The 15,536-nt window shown below is 43.0% G+C and overlaps 1 protein-coding gene across 3 annotated transcripts; it reads right to left on the reverse strand.

Annotated features, from left to right (window-relative positions):
* Positions 1 to 51: 51 nt before the first annotated feature.
* On the reverse strand, positions 52 to 15,115 carry znf541 (zinc finger protein 541). 3 transcript variants are annotated; one of them, XM_063204018.1, is made up of 16 exons: positions 14,840 to 15,115; positions 14,197 to 14,358; positions 13,056 to 13,275; positions 10,756 to 11,857; positions 10,567 to 10,625; positions 10,080 to 10,188; positions 9,389 to 9,529; positions 8,532 to 8,883; positions 8,068 to 8,122; positions 7,830 to 7,972; positions 7,221 to 7,324; positions 6,659 to 6,734; positions 5,620 to 5,708; positions 5,078 to 5,185; positions 3,809 to 3,948; positions 52 to 862 (listed from the first exon to the last, which is right to left on the reverse strand). In XM_063204018.1, exons 2-16 carry the CDS (start codon positions 14,342 to 14,344, stop codon positions 640 to 642), a joined length of 3,069 nt encoding a protein of 1,022 aa, XP_063060088.1. In that variant the 5' UTR covers positions 14,345 to 14,358; positions 14,840 to 15,115; the 3' UTR covers positions 52 to 639. The 3 variants fall into 3 exon arrangements, with proteins under 3 accessions (XP_063060088.1, XP_063060089.1, XP_063060087.1); XM_063204019.1 differs by having other exon boundaries at positions 10,567 to 10,622; positions 14,197 to 14,363; XM_063204017.1 differs by having other exon boundaries at positions 14,197 to 14,363.
* Between the last annotated feature and the right edge of the window lie 421 nt (positions 15,116 to 15,536).

The raw sequence follows: 15,536 nt of genomic DNA on the forward strand, positions 1-15,536 counted from the left end.
ATAGGCTATACAATATAGCCTACATTGCATTATATAAAACAACACACACAGTCAGGTGTACCAATATATATTTATTTAAATCTGTGTGGGGTCTCCCCATTCAAAACCTTAACAGGACTTAAAACTCTGTATTACAAAATAGAACTTCTTCCAACAATAAGACATCTGCTGCATTTTTACTGTACCCATTGAACGGATATTGTACGGTTCATCCAAAAACAGAACACCTGTGAGCTCACAAAAATCTGTTTCGAAATATATAAATAAAAATATGTATAATAAATAAAAGATTCCAAGAGAATTTGACGAGCATTTTAACTTAGATAGTCGTGTTCAACCACTGCAGCAACGGAACACACACACACTTAACAGAAGTAACAGATGAAGAACAAGGGATTCCACATTATTTTTTGAATAATTTTGACAATTTCAGTGGACAAGTTATCCTATTTGTAGTATGTAAATATTCCAAAAATATTTTTTTTTCAATGATCCATAATTTAATACACTGAATTTCATAAAAAGTTTCATACGTCCTCTTATTGCAATACAATATTTTATCTTTTTGTTTTGTTTTTAACTAGACTTCAATTGGAAAGCATCAGCTAAATCATGTTTTTATCACCAATTCTACGATTTTCATTCTGCAGATTGGTCTCTATCCTGACATGATGCCATGGTGACTGCCAGAACTGTATCCCTCTGGCAGTCGGACTCAGGGGTGCTGGTGCACTTCACTGCAGGGATGACCGGTTTGTCTACCAGCTTCTCAACGGCAGACCAGTTGGACACCAAGGAGCATCGCTCTTGGTGGCGGTGGGTCTTCATGTGTGCACTGCGACTCCGGACCTTTTCGAAGCCCCTTCAAAGAAAGAACATTCACAACATTTAAAGCAATATCAACCAAATCGTTTTCCCCCCCTAACTATGTGTGCACTGCGACTCCACATTTTTGAAGTCAAAAGAACAACCATTCCATGAATTTAATAGCACCACAAAGTAAGTGCTTTTATTTAAAGTGTTTATGAAACGAAAACAAACGGTCATTCCCATTAAAGACTTGTTTTTTCTGATAGCATCGATGAGACTTTGAACCCAATCATCCAGGAGGAACTTGTGAAAATGGCAACTCAAAGTGTGAATTCTGTGAAATTTGGTGTGACTAATGAGCTGGGCTGTGACATCAAAGAGGTGAGTCCCTGGTTTGCTAGTATGGCGATCTGAGAAAACAACACACATTTGATGGACCCACATCTTATAAAGGAACCAAAATTCTGATACAAACATCAGCGTGTCAAAAAACCACACATCCAACCTCATGAGAAAAAAAAACAGCAGCACAAATCTATTTCAGAGGCACTGATACATCTGCAGAAAGTGACATGTCTGACAGGCGAAGTGACGATTGTTGACATAGCCTGACAGTTCGTTTTGTTTATGGTTACGGTTGCTAAAGGCGCTTTGCCATGACCCAAAGATGACATGGCGTGTGTGTTTGTTGACAAATGGGGGGCATTTTGATTCAATTGCGCGATATAGTGTGATTGAAATGCATAGGCTACATGCAAAAATATCATCAACTAGAGAAAAAGCGGAGGTAGGCTGTTGGAAAAATACCCTAGATAGCCTGAGTCCTCAGCATATTTTTAGCGTTTATCATTATTATTTTTTTTGGTGCTCAAAGTCACAGGCGTCGCGTGTCCCTCAGCCTGACTCTGAGGACGAGGTGTGTCCAAACGTCAGCCACACGTGCACCACAATACTAAAAACAAACAATCAACGCTTCAAAGTAGGCCTACACTATGTGCATCTCCGTTTATTCGCTAAGCAGTAGCCCAGTCTGTGAGTTGGCTGTCCTCGACCGAGAGCACCACGCTGATGCGCGGATATCCTCCCAAAACCAATTTATTGACCAGTTGAATGGCAATCAACAAAAAGTGCATATTCCGAGAGCATTCGCATCGGTTTGGCATGTAATGTGCATTACCCTTTCCTGAAAACAACATACAAAGCAGATGGACAAGGTAAAACGAGTAGCCTAAAGCAAAGCAGTGCACTCACCTGTCTTCGTGCCCGAGCAGTTACAGGGGCAGTTTCAGTCTGCACGCCAGCGATGTCAATTGTTGGAACTGCTTGAGGCAATAGCACTCCCTTCAGTCCAACCCAGGGCTTTTTCTGAACGGGGAAATAGGGGCACTCCACCCTCATACCTCCGGGGGTGCGCCCTCATACTTCTTTTTTTTTTTAATATACAAATTACTTTTTTGAGCGCCCCTTGTAAATTTCTCAGTCAAGGGGGCCCGCAACCTGCCATGATGCTCCCTCATGCCAAAAATTCCTAGAAAAAGCTCTGCAACCATGCCCACGATCTCCACATTTGTGGTGAAGCTTGCTTCAAAACCACACATTGGATCCACAGAGTTCTAGCTTGTTTTAGCCTTCTCCTTGTCGGCCACAGTTCCATCATTCTTCACAGAAGGGAACTTGTGCAAAGATATTCCTTCTGTCAAGTAGCCATTTTTGCAGCTGGCACCGTTCGGCCCTCCAGCAACACACTGCTTGACACTGCGCTTTGTTTTGGTACTAGCCGCCATTGATCTGAACAAGGTGGAATGAGGTGAACTCACCCCTTCTATGTCACGCATATCATTTGCATAAAATTTGCATGTCACCAAAAAAAGTAAACATAACACTTTTTGGGAACGTTTTAACATGACTTTTGGGACAAAATAGCACCCAGACAATATCCCATTTTATTCACAAGGCTTAGAACTTTCAGAATCTGTCCTAGAAATGGTCAAATTCCTTTACTTTGTTTTCGTTTCATAAACACTTTAAAGTAATGTCGTAACAGGGGTAACTGGCAAAATGGTGAAGGACACACTGTGCCTGCTTCCAAACTGTAAAGTGACCGAACATGACAGCAACAACCTACGTATTCTTGCTTTACACCAGTGAACTACTGCGGAAAATACATTACATTACACTTAGCTGACATTTTTATCGAAAGCCACTTAGTTATTTTAGGTACAGGGTATTGGTTACAGTCCCTGTCGCAGTGTGGAGTTAGGTGCCTGCCTCAAGGGCACCTCAGCCATGGAATGAGATAGGGAGTGGAATGGTAGGATCCAAACCTGCAACACTGATCTAAAGTCCATCACTAAGGCCACAACTGCAACTACTGACACGATATAGGAGGAACTAATTCCTGCACATTTAAAGGGATGCCGCATCTTTTCTGGAAACAAGCTCATTTAACACCTCCACTTGACTTAAATTAATGTTGTTTATACATAAACATGGTTCAAGAGGAAGCCTGCGAGTGATCGACAGCCGTCATAACTTGCTCCCGCCTTCGCAGATATTTAAACCCCTCCTTTCCCTTTCACCTGTCGGGCCACATCCCCCTTCTTCTATTTACTAGAGCACCCAGCTACGCTCCTCTACACAACCAATGGGGGTGGAAGCGGATCTCATCGCGCTTGATCTCCGCTTTAAACATCCCAGGACCGAGGCCAGCCAGCATGCCACTCACGCATAGTGTACACCAAGCAATCAAGGGCAAACTAGTGAAATGAGTTTTAACTGTCTCCTGTTCTTTCAGCCGTTCTCTTCGTCTGGTGATTTTACTCCTAATTCCAAGCCCGCAATTGTCATTCAATCTTTGAGACCAGCTGGACCCATATGATTCAACTACTGTATATATTAGCTCGGAAGAGATTTTTATGGTAGCTTGCTAGACTCAGAGAACTCCAGAAATGGTGCGGTATCACTTTAAAGAGACAATATTGAGACTGCTGTGACTTACCGGCCACACTCCTCACAGGTGTACTCCATGGAGGTGTCTGTGGCAGCCAGGGACTGCTGCGCAGGTGTCTGTCGGGCCAGGGACGACTGCACTGCCCTTTTGCTTGCTTGATGCGCATCAGGACCACAGGGCGAATTCATCTGAGAGGCAGAAACAAATGTTTTAATTTTTATGTCTTTTGGCTTTTACAGCCTTAAATTTAGATAGGACAGTGAGAGAGATAGGAAATGAGCGAGGAGAGAGATAGGGAAGGATGGGGAAACGACCTCAGGCTGCCGTCTCAGGTGCCGTTTCCACATAGCTGGATATTTTTATATGTGGATATTTTTTTCTCCTGGTTGTATTGGTTTTGCATTGGTTTTGGCCTTCAGTTTCCACGTAGCAGATATTTAAAATCCAGGTGTAAAAAGCAGGAGAAAAACATATCCTGTTTAGGGGGCTGAAACGCATTTGTTACAATGGATAATTTATTTTTATCCACATGTTGCGTTTACACCTCAACAGGAGAAAAAAATACCCTGCTAAAAAAATCCTGCTACGTGGAAACAGCACCTCAGGCACCGGTAAGTTCCTCACAGGCTCTCACCCTGCGGCCTTTCCGGCGTGATTACAATCGACCCCACGGTTCTCATCCACCTGTTCTTATATGGGCGGTCCATGAAAAATCAATGCTTCCCCCTAGCCTGGCGACACCATCGTATGTACTCCACCCAAAGATTTTGGCTCTGCACCTAGTCTGGCGAAACCCTCCTAGCTTGGTTCGCTCACTGTTTAGCCAATCGGCAAACAATTGAGAGTGGTGACGCAGAACTCACCCGCGAAGTCCGTTACAGATTGGTTAAGGTAACACTATTCACACGTCTGTTTTTGTTATTTGTGTGCTTTTGCGACACTATATTGTAACAGTCATGCTAATAAAGCACAATATGGGTTTTAATTTGAATTTGGAACTCCAATGAATTTAATGGCAGAGTAAGATCAGACCATCTCTCACCCTCCACGATTCCACTTATCTTTTGCCAGACTGTTTGATGGAGTCAACAGTCGGCTTTCGGCCAGGCTAGCTTCCCCCACCCCTGGGCGGATGATGTGTATCACTGGTTGTGTAGTGTGTATCTAATGCACTAACTTCTCCCTATTGTAGCAGACAACTGCATGCAACTCAAAATTAATTTGCATCCCTTATTAATCCATAATTTATCTTTCATTTCTTCCAGCACCGTATCTCTTTTCCTCTCCATCCGACTTGAGACTTAAATAAACACTCACATAGTCCGTTCCCTCCTGTCTGTCCGTGTGTGAGCGGTTTTTAAACTTCTTCAGTTTCTTCATGGCGTAGTAGTACTCCACACACTGGTACACTGTCTTGGTCTGTAGCTGCGACACAGGATACACAGTACAAATGCCAGTGTTAGTTAACATCACTTGAAAAGATGAAATTAAGGTGGTTTCATTTGGTCCCCCTAGGAAATTAATAAGTGAAATTAATTTGTGTATCATTTTCAGAGTAAATTCTACTCAATGGTTTGTAAATATTACAAGGTATAGAGTTTAAATTACACTGTCCATCTGCAGAATTTGACACTCAACTTTTAATTTGACTCTCCATGGTGTTGTAATTACCTTTTCTGGATTTATATAAGTTTCCTCTGAAACATTAGACTGAGTGTTATGGTGGATGTAGTGAAAAACAACAAAGTGCTTTGTAACAGTAACTGCAATGCACATAATGTGTACAATGTAACATACAATCAGAACATGCAAAAGCTCTCTTTAAAAATGAGATGCAATCACTTTTTTTTAGTTCTTACTATTTTCTGAATGCGCTGAAAGTCCTTATGCTCGGTGATGACAGCTTTTTGGAAGATTCTTTTTTCCTGTGCACTCCAAAAGTCTGACCCTGTGAAAGCAAAAGAAAACAAAAACTCAACACAGTGAAATTATGCATAACAAGAGCAGTCAGAGATGGAAACCTGGCCAACGCTAGATGCATTAGCCTGATTTTACCAGACCACATTAATTACTTCGTAATTTGTTTTAGGTCTGGGTCCTCTGTGCCCTGGAGCACTTGGGCGGGAGGAGTGAGCTCAGCTCTGGATAGAAATGAGCTCTGACCAATCACTGACAGTTGACGTTCATGACGATGTTATTATGCTCCCAAGTGCATTCGCTTATTGGCTGGTAACACCAGTTGTCTGAAAACCGACTGAAAACCCTCCCCAGAGAAGCGTAATCAGACCGTTCGTGGATTACGAAGTAATTCAAAATGAATGGTCTGGCCTGTTGGGCTATAGATGCGTGTGATGTATCCTGTGTGTTTGCTGCCCCCTACAGGCAGATGGATAAATGCAAACACACAAAGGAGGCTTACATTGGATCCACTTCAATATCTAATCTCCTGGTCTCCCCTTGTGCTTGGTGTCTTGTGATGACGTTGCAAGACATCATCGACAGTAAAAATTAAATTCAATATCTCGCAAAAGCATGATTCAGCGAAGCATGCACACAGCCACAAGCACAAGACGAGGATGGTAGATTACATTATGGATTCATTGTCAACACAAGCGACGCAGGCTAACACTCGTTATTTTTGCACGCTACCACATCCTCCACATTGATGCAAGTTTTGCGCCCCCATGACAATTCACATGATGATCCAAAATTGAGAGGACACCTTATGCTATCTATCGACTTGTAATGGTGGCCAAAGCATATGAAAGTGCAGCCTTGCTAACTAATCCCCCATTGCTCCAGGGACTGTAACCCATACCGTGTAAATAACTGCTTTGGATAAAAGCATCAGATATGTGTAATGTAATGTAGTGTAAAGACTAGAGTTAAAGATGATACCTGAATAGTGATAGTCACTTAGGGGGTGGGATGAGAAACGAAAATCTCCTCTGACCAATAGAAGATCCAGCGCCGCCTAGAAGAGAAAATACACTCGAATGAAGTCATCGATTTTATCAGAAAATTACACAGTCGCACAGAGAGTGCAGGAAAATGTGTAGACTGAGATCTCCCACTGGCCTCTTTCAATCAAGGAACCTTTTCAATAATGTCTAAAGGTTTTTTTTGCTCTTTCTTATCATAACTTCACAAAGCATCACACACATGTATTTACACCACAGAAAACAGAACAGAAAAACAAATGCCTTTCTCTCTCTTCTTTAAAAATTATATCTAAATATTTGTTGAATAAACTATTGTTTCTCTCCTTTTTAATTGTATTTATTTTTGGAGTAAACTCGTACTTCTCTATTTTTTCAGCATTTTAATTTATTTTTGGAGTAAACTCATACTTCTCTATTTTTCCCATCTTTTTAAATTATTTGTGTTGAATAAACTAATACTTCTCAATTTTTCCTTATAGTTTCAATTTATTTGTTGAATAAACTAATGCTCCTCTTACCATAGTGTTTCCTTGAGCCTCATGGAGGCAGTGTAGGGCCAGTTCAGTGTTGGTTCCCCCTCCCGGGAGCACGCTGGAGCAGCACATGTTCAGGAACTCTGTAACTGAGCACAGTGAGGGAGGAAGAGGAAGAAGAAGCAGAGAAGAAAAGAGGAGGTATTGTGAAAGACTGCAGAGCTATGTGAGAGGGGTCCAGTGGCGTGTTCATAACCTATGGCTCCCTGCTGTTGATGTCTATACAGTTCTGCTCATGCCTCACATACTTTACATAGTGTAGCACCACAATCCTATAGACCGCACTAACATGCACTGCATTTAATCTTAATTACTGTAGAGTAAGTGTTTTCCCCCATTACACTGGTAAGATTTATTGTTATGTTAAAGAGCAATTCCGACCAATTTCAAAATACAGTTGTGTTTCTCACGCCACCCTTGACTTGTCAGCACCCGAAGACACGCCATTGCGAAAACGTTCATAATGCAAAAAATCCAGAGACATTTGACAATGCTACAAATGGACATTATAGCCATGTGCTTTATATACGTGAATAAGTTAATCAATATGCGTGGGTGTATGTGTTTGTGTGTGCGCTCCTCTGTGACAAACACCTCTTTCCTGTGTGTCTGTGTTGGAGTCAATGTCCCCCCATGGGGACCACACAAGCTGGGCCGGATGGTCCTCGTACAACATCAGAAGCTGGTTGCGCAACGGAGGAATCTCGGCCTGGAAACGTGAGCCAACGTTGATCCGCCTGCAAGGCAGACAATTGTTTTGTCACTACAACTACACAAAGAGGACTTAAGTGAATATGTACTGTATGATTGAGTGGGTTAACAATGAACTTACGGCTCTATGCTGACAACGGAGTCATCCACCACAAGTGAGGTGCCATCTTTTTTTTCTAAGGGATGGAAAAAAGGTATTCAGTCTCAATGAAGGCAATTAAGATGCATTTCTATCTCCTCAGTCTGTCCAATATCTTCAATTGGAATCCCCATGTATTTTCTTGTTTTTGTGATTGACATTGGTGTTATTTTTTGATTGTTGCATTAATTTTGGAACAGCTTCATGTGGCTTTGTTACGCGGAACAAGTATTTGTGAAAACAACTGAACATTTTTGGCTATCAGCTCATGTCACCTTCCCCGCACAGCTGTCGCCACAAACACCAAACTATTTCTCATGCAGAGGTACAAACAAAAGCAGGGCCCAAACGTCCCAGCATTTTTGATGGAGGGGGGAGCACCACACTGAGCCTCTTCCTCTCCCCCTGCATGAGAGGAACAGAGAGAATACAGGAGAGGCACCAACCCATAGCGGCGACGAAGGAGTTGGCCAGGGGCGGGCAGGGGTGCTGCTGGGGCTGCTTGTTGAAGTACAGGCCACTTCCGGGCCTCAGCGGGCTCAGCATGGGCGGTGGGGTGTAGGGGGCGATCTGGAGGTCCAGATGCGTCAGCTGCCCCGCCACGTAGGTAGGGGAACGCAGCTGGCTGAGGAAGCCTCCCGTGGCACGGATGCGCAGGCCGCCGGCCACGGTCTCCTGCTCCAGCTGCTGGAGGGAGGGCACCGGGAAGGGAGAGGGGATGATCAGGCTCTTCAGAGACTCCAGGCGCCGGGGCTTCTTCAATCGCGCCCCCTCCATCGCCTGCAGCGCCGTCTTGTCCTGCAGAGAGGCGGTGATTTTGGGTTTGGTTAATGTGGTCGTTTCGCTTTGCTTCACAATAATAATAACAAGCTTTACAATTCATGATGAATGGCGATCTTCATTAATTAGGTAGCAAAATGTGGTTTGCGATGTTGGTTTAGCAATAGCAGAAACGACAATTAACAAATCAAAATTCATAAATCCTCCTTATTCCCCTTAGCGCAGAGCCTATGTTATAACCTTACTGTCACCACAATTGTAATGGTTATGTCTTGATCTGTAACTTCAGGCTCTCTGTAATGTTATATCAATGTTGTTACGAGGTAGTTGAGTATTTTCAGCAAATAGTGAGTAGGCCCGCTGGCGACCTCGTCTGCACTAAGAAGCTACGGTTCTCCTCAGAAGCAAAAAAATAATTTCTATCATGGCGCCACTGGAAGCTTAATAAATAATCTTTTTGAAACACAAATATCGGGGGAATTTTATTTTTGAGAAGAAATGAAGGACAGACTCTTTCACTCACAGCCATTTGCTTAAAATTCTGGTGTGTCTTGCTGACTTCTTGTCTTTTTGAGACGGGCACAGACACAGGGATGATGAGGGGCGACAGGCACGTCTCCAAACTCTGGGGCGGTGCTTCCTCATCAGTAATAAGCTCCAATACCTGGTCCCGCAGAGAGAAAAACAATGTAATTAATACTACTGATTAAAAATGTGCCTGTCATTCATGCGAGGAAACCCTCACCAAAGTCCACACCCAGTCTCGATTCAAACAAGTGAACAACAAAAAGTGTATCTTTTTGATGTGCGGAGGAAGGTTTATTATCATTCTATGCCAAGCTGTGCAGGATTGTATTTGTTACACAACCATAGCCTCATCCCTTGTCCTCTCTGGCTCTGTGATAGTGAGGGGAGAAAATGGTACAGAATAAAAATGGGTGTATCATGCATGCATACAAGGCAACTGTAAGCTAAGGTCACACCGAGTCTAGAGCCCATGGCATCAGAGCAGTTCTGGTATGGCATACAGAAACGCTACCAAGCAAGCTAAAAGAGGCACAAATATTTTTGAGAATCATAAACCTTTGGTGTACCAAACATTTCCAAACATTCATATGTTTAAACATTCTGCACAATCTATGCTCACTGGCACTTATTTCACAACTAGATCCTAATTTTTATGAGTATGTTTGTGTTAGCGATGAGCATGGTACCTGAACTGGGGCAGATGGTTCTGGTTCTGAGTCAATTTGCTCAGGGGGCATTGAAGAGGTAGGATGAGACCAGGAATAGCTGTCTTCAGCCACGTCCCCAACATCAGACCTGCAGAACAAGATAATGCATTAACTGTATGAATACAATGTGTGACTATCTTCCAAAATGTTTCTGAAGACGTTGCAAATTCTAACTTGTAAGTACAGGGCAACGTTTTCTTAAATAACGATAAAAAGTCTGTGTTGTGCTGCAAAAACATGTTTTTTATTGCTGCTAATGTAATAAATGTCAGACAATTTTTATTAGCAGCCTGACGCAGTTCAATTATCTAATAATTAAACTTTAGACCTTAAGAATTAGCAAGGCCGGGTCACAATGTCATGCAATCATTTCATTACACTTACTCAGCTATCGTTTTCATAATGTTATCTAACATTGACCGTGATCTGACTTCAAGTCCTGGCTCTGCCTTGTCTAATTCATTACCTTTCATAAGCCTCCTGTCCTCCTTCTACTCGTCTGATGACAGAAACATTTCCTCCCTTCTGCCAAAAACAGTGATTTACCAGAGTGCTAATACACGACAATGCAAATACACATGTTCTGCATTAAACTAACTATTCCAGACATATGCATGTATTTTATGTAATTATAACATGAGTGTCACACACAAACCTTTATTGACAAGTAGGGGGCACTGTCTGAGGTGAAGGAAGCCATCGCAACCTGGCTCGGGGATAAGAGAAACTCGGGTCGTAAATGCCAGGGATTGGTTTCATCATTATACGCAGGCAAAGGAAGTGCATTGTCAGTGGTGGTTTTCTTCTTGGACGCTTTCTTTTTCACCCGGTCTGCCTTTTTAGGGATGGCACGTTTCTCTAATTCGCTCACATGGATTTCTGGGGCAGCTGGTGCTGGAAGGTCAACTGTGGAGGTGAAGTCCCCACTAGAGACTTGAGGCCTTGCGGTCTCCAGTGTCTCCAGTTCAAGCTTTTTCACCTGGGTAAGGCCTTGGCTTATATGGATATGCTGACTCAGTTTGGAGTGTCTGGCGGTTTCAGGCGAAGCTTGAGGCCTGTCCTCACTGATGTGACTGACGGCCGTCTCACGTGACGTGGACTGGAACGAAAGGATGTTGTCAAGCGCCTGGAGGTCGGTCACTGGGAATTCCGGCGCATTCTCCCAACAAGGGACGCTCAGGCTGTCCGTCCCAAAGCTCTTCCCCGCCACGACACCGACATCTGTGCTAATTGTTCCTACCTCAGTCTCCAGGGCTACTGTCCACTCTGAGGAGCTTGGCACGTCTTGGCATGACCCCACCTCACCTCTGCTCTTGGTAATCACAGCTTTATTGCCCGTGGCAATCCACTGGTCTGGTTCTGCAGGGAGGGTCTTGTCCTGAGCAGCACTCTCTGCGTGGAGATGATTCCCTCCTAGTCCCCTGACCACATTGGGAAACCCAGTGTAGTTGCTGTATTTAACATAGCTGTGGTAGTTTGAGCCTGCAAACTGGGGATCAGACGTGCTTTTCGTGGCAGAAATAAATAGGGTAGGGAAGGAGCTTTGTTTGCTATTGCTCGCTGTGTCTTCGGTGGGTTCCCAGTGTGCTTTGGGGTGCAGGGCAGAGGCGTCCTCAGAAGGCGTAGACTTCGGGAGACTACCATGCTGAGTCAGAAAGTGGCGCTTCAGGGAGTGGGCATCACAGTAGCTTCGTTCGCAGCCAGGCTCTGCACAGTGAAACAGCTTCCGCTTCTCGTGCGTCAACATGTGGCCAGACCTGTGCACAAACAGAAAAACTGACTGACACTAACAATTAGTGAAGGGCATGGCGATTCTTTCGCGCCAGTTCGTTCTCTTCGTTCAGTTCTGCTGAGGAATTCGTTCGTTCACAGTTCGTTCAGTCGTTCATTTTGATTACGTCACGCCACAATGCAAGAGAGCAAGGGGTGAATGACGAGCGAACTAGTTCAGTGAACGAGAGGAGGGAGGCATTCATACTTTGCCTGTGTGCTTCTCATGTCCAAACATATCAACTTAACTCATTTTGCCTAGTAATATTATTTATTTAACAGCAGCGCACATAAAAAAAGCCCAATTACAAGCTGTTTTTAACCTAAAAGTATGCCTTCGTCTCTGCCACGTTAAGTTGTTTATTCGTGGTCATGGAGACTGTTGCTATGCGCCCAGGCTGGTCTCTCGTTCGCGGGCTGAATACAGTTCGTTCTCGCTGTGCTGTGTAGATCTAAGGTGCTCCTCGTGTCTAAACATATCACCTGAAACCTATTTTGCAGATTAATTTTATGTATTGAACAGTAGCACCCATTAAAAAAGAATAAAAGATCATTTACAAGTGGCATTTCCAACTAGAAGTATGCCTTTGTCTCTGCCACGTTAGGTTGTGTTTTCGTGGTCATGGAAACCATTGGCTGCAGTTCATTCACTGGCTCCTCGTTCAGGAACGAGAGCTCAGCTCGTTCAGAGCTGTGAACTGTGGACTATGTGAGCTGCTGAGCTCTTCTAAATTATGAACTAAGTACCTGATATGTGTAAAAGCTCTGGTAATATTAAGAGATCACATTAAGAGATAAAGTGGTGCCCCTTTGCGCAGATTAAAATGCTCATTGGACGACCACTTCTGCTACTGTCTGACTGACTAGTGACAGAGACCGGTGATTCACCAACGAACGAAGTGAACGAGAGGCGGGGAACTAGTTCGCTTCGTTCACTTCAAAGACTCGTTCAAAACGACCGGTTCGTTCGTGAACGACACATTACTACTGACAATCCAGAGAGACACTTGTAAAGCTGACAATATCAGAACTCAGAGCTTTATTCTTCGATGCATAAACCAGCAAAGTCATCACCACCTTCACATGATACCCAATGACAAAACAAAACAAACAAAGCAAACAAGCAGCAACACATGAACACTCCAACTTACAGAGCAAAACAGATATGTATACGGTGGAACTTACAGATGATCAGGGCGTTTGAAGGCACGCTGGCAGACAGGACAGATGTGTGGTCGGTCTGACTGGTGCGTCAAGAGGTGTTTGTTTAGTGAGCTGGTGGTAGGAAACACTTTATTGCAAAGAGAGCACATATAAGGGGAGCCCCGAGTCCTCTGCTTCTCCACTGATTCATGTTCGGCCAGTTGATACTTTGCGCTCGTTGCGACATTACCGCTAGCCTCCACTGTAAACAGACAATGACAGGAAACATTAAATGAAACTGATATTCATGAAGCACTGAACGCTACAATGGCATCAGTTCAGTTTAAGTCTCTGACACATTTGCTAACATTTGTGCTGAATACAGAAAGTACTCCACCACCAGAGAATAATGTGACAATGGATGTGTTTAAAATGTCAGTGTTAACACCATTACAGAAACAACTGACCTTAGTCTGATGATGCAACTAAACAAAACTCAGTGGTATTTTATTTAACCCTGAGTGTTTATGTTACATAGAAGGTGTTCGGGTCATTTTGACCGAGGCATATAGAAAAATAATTAAAAAAGGGGGAAAAAATCATAGCTGAGCATATTCACCCTTATGTTTACTTCATCCTGCTTGAGAATGTCTGTGTATGTATGTCTTTTAGGGTGAGCGATACAGAGAGAGAAAGATAAGGAGACGGGGAAGAAAGTGTATAAACTCAGGTGCTGTTTCCACGTATCCGGATAAATTTAAATGTGTATACAGCACCTCAACAGCACCTCTGTTGCACCTATAGTGATGTGTCCTTTCAAAGTTCACTATGGTACTTACTTTTTTATCAGATTCATGTTCCTCACAGAAAATGAGCCAAGGCCAGTGAATGTTAGCCTGGTCCTGACCATCCCATAATACAACAATTTCATTTCGAGCCCAAGTCTCTTGGTGGAAGTATGGAGCGCAAGGCTAAGTGAATGTCAGTGTGAAAGAATAATAATTGATACTATATTTCTTAAGCAAAAAAAACTGTAAACAGGTCAAACTGACCCGAACACCTTACAAGGGTTAATTGAAGTCATGTGAGTAACAGAGCTTGGTCACGGCTGTGGATCCCTTGTCTAAAGTTCTCACAGCATATCTAACAGTGGGAAGATTCTACAGCTCAAATTCACACAAACCATTTAGTGACACTGGTTGCTGCCACTCCTCAAAACTTGAAAAGTGCATGAATGGCTCAGGTGTGGGGTTAATGTCATAGTCATCACCACAGACATCAATGAAAGACTGAGATCCTCCAGAAATACTGAGATCCACTATTTCATCCATGATTCAGAACTCCACTGCACTAGACAGGAAAAAACACAGCATTTTTTAATGATTACAATGACACTTGGAGGATTTGTTTTAGGAATGCAATACGAAAACAAAACTATGTAGAGGGATCAAGGTTGCCCATCATCACTTTTCACTATCAATATTTCTAAAAGTCATCAGGCACTTTCGGACAGAGTATACACTTTATGATACAGTAGTTTCTTCTGAGAAATACGTTGCATTTAAAAATTCCCTCATTTTTAACGAAGTTAACGTTGCCGTTACTATTTCCTTAGTTACTGAAATAATCATGTGCATAGCAAGTTAGCTTGCAATAGCTTGCCACAACAGAAATGACCCCAGATGCAAACACAGACATCACACAATCAACGGAAAATGCAATAGGCTTATGTAAACTGCGGTTGTTGTGTTTAGACCACTGTCAATATTTGTAAATCAACTCTTTTCGATAAGGCCACATTTGGCAAGGCAAAAAGATCAGCTTACCTGAGATGAGTAAAGGGGAATGTTTAGCCAACGCTACCTAGTTAACGTTAACTGGTGATTCTTTGACATGACTGATTGATTCAGGGAAAAACGACTATTGCACTTTAACGATTAGCATTGCAATGGACTACAACATTCTTGCTCGAGTGCACGTATAAACAAAAAAAATCCTGCAACGCGCAACAACTCATTAACATTTAAAATCAAATCAAATTTATTTGACTAAAACCGATCCGCTATCTGCTAACTGGCAGACTAGCTGCCAGATCACTGCGACTGCGAACTTTCTTCAAGAGGTAGTTGCTAAATGTTACTTTACTTTGGATGTTTCCATCTCGTGCACACAGCAACTGTCGTGAAAGTCTTGCCATTGGCTAAAACTGAGCGGGAACTTCGTTCTTGTTCGATGTGGTCCATGTCCGTCGGAATAGAATCTCGGTTTATGTATAGATTGATGTAATCCTACTGTGCGCAACGGGAATGTCTAGCAGCCAAAGCTCTCTTCCATACCGCAGAAAATCGTCCATGTATGTGGAACAAAAACTTAAAAAATTAATGTGCAACAATTGAACAGTTCAAAGCGCTTGATCAGCTCTGAACACTCTTGGTGCCCCCTGCAAACAGGAGCAGGCAGGAGGCAAAAAGTAAGACCAACACCACAAATCTTCATCACCATGAAGTGTGCAACTGTTACAAA

The sequence above is a fragment of the Engraulis encrasicolus genome, chromosome 7 (genome assembly GCF_034702125.1).
Source record: "Engraulis encrasicolus isolate BLACKSEA-1 chromosome 7, IST_EnEncr_1.0, whole genome shotgun sequence".
Classification (NCBI taxonomy): domain Eukaryota; kingdom Metazoa; phylum Chordata; class Actinopteri; order Clupeiformes; family Engraulidae; genus Engraulis; species Engraulis encrasicolus.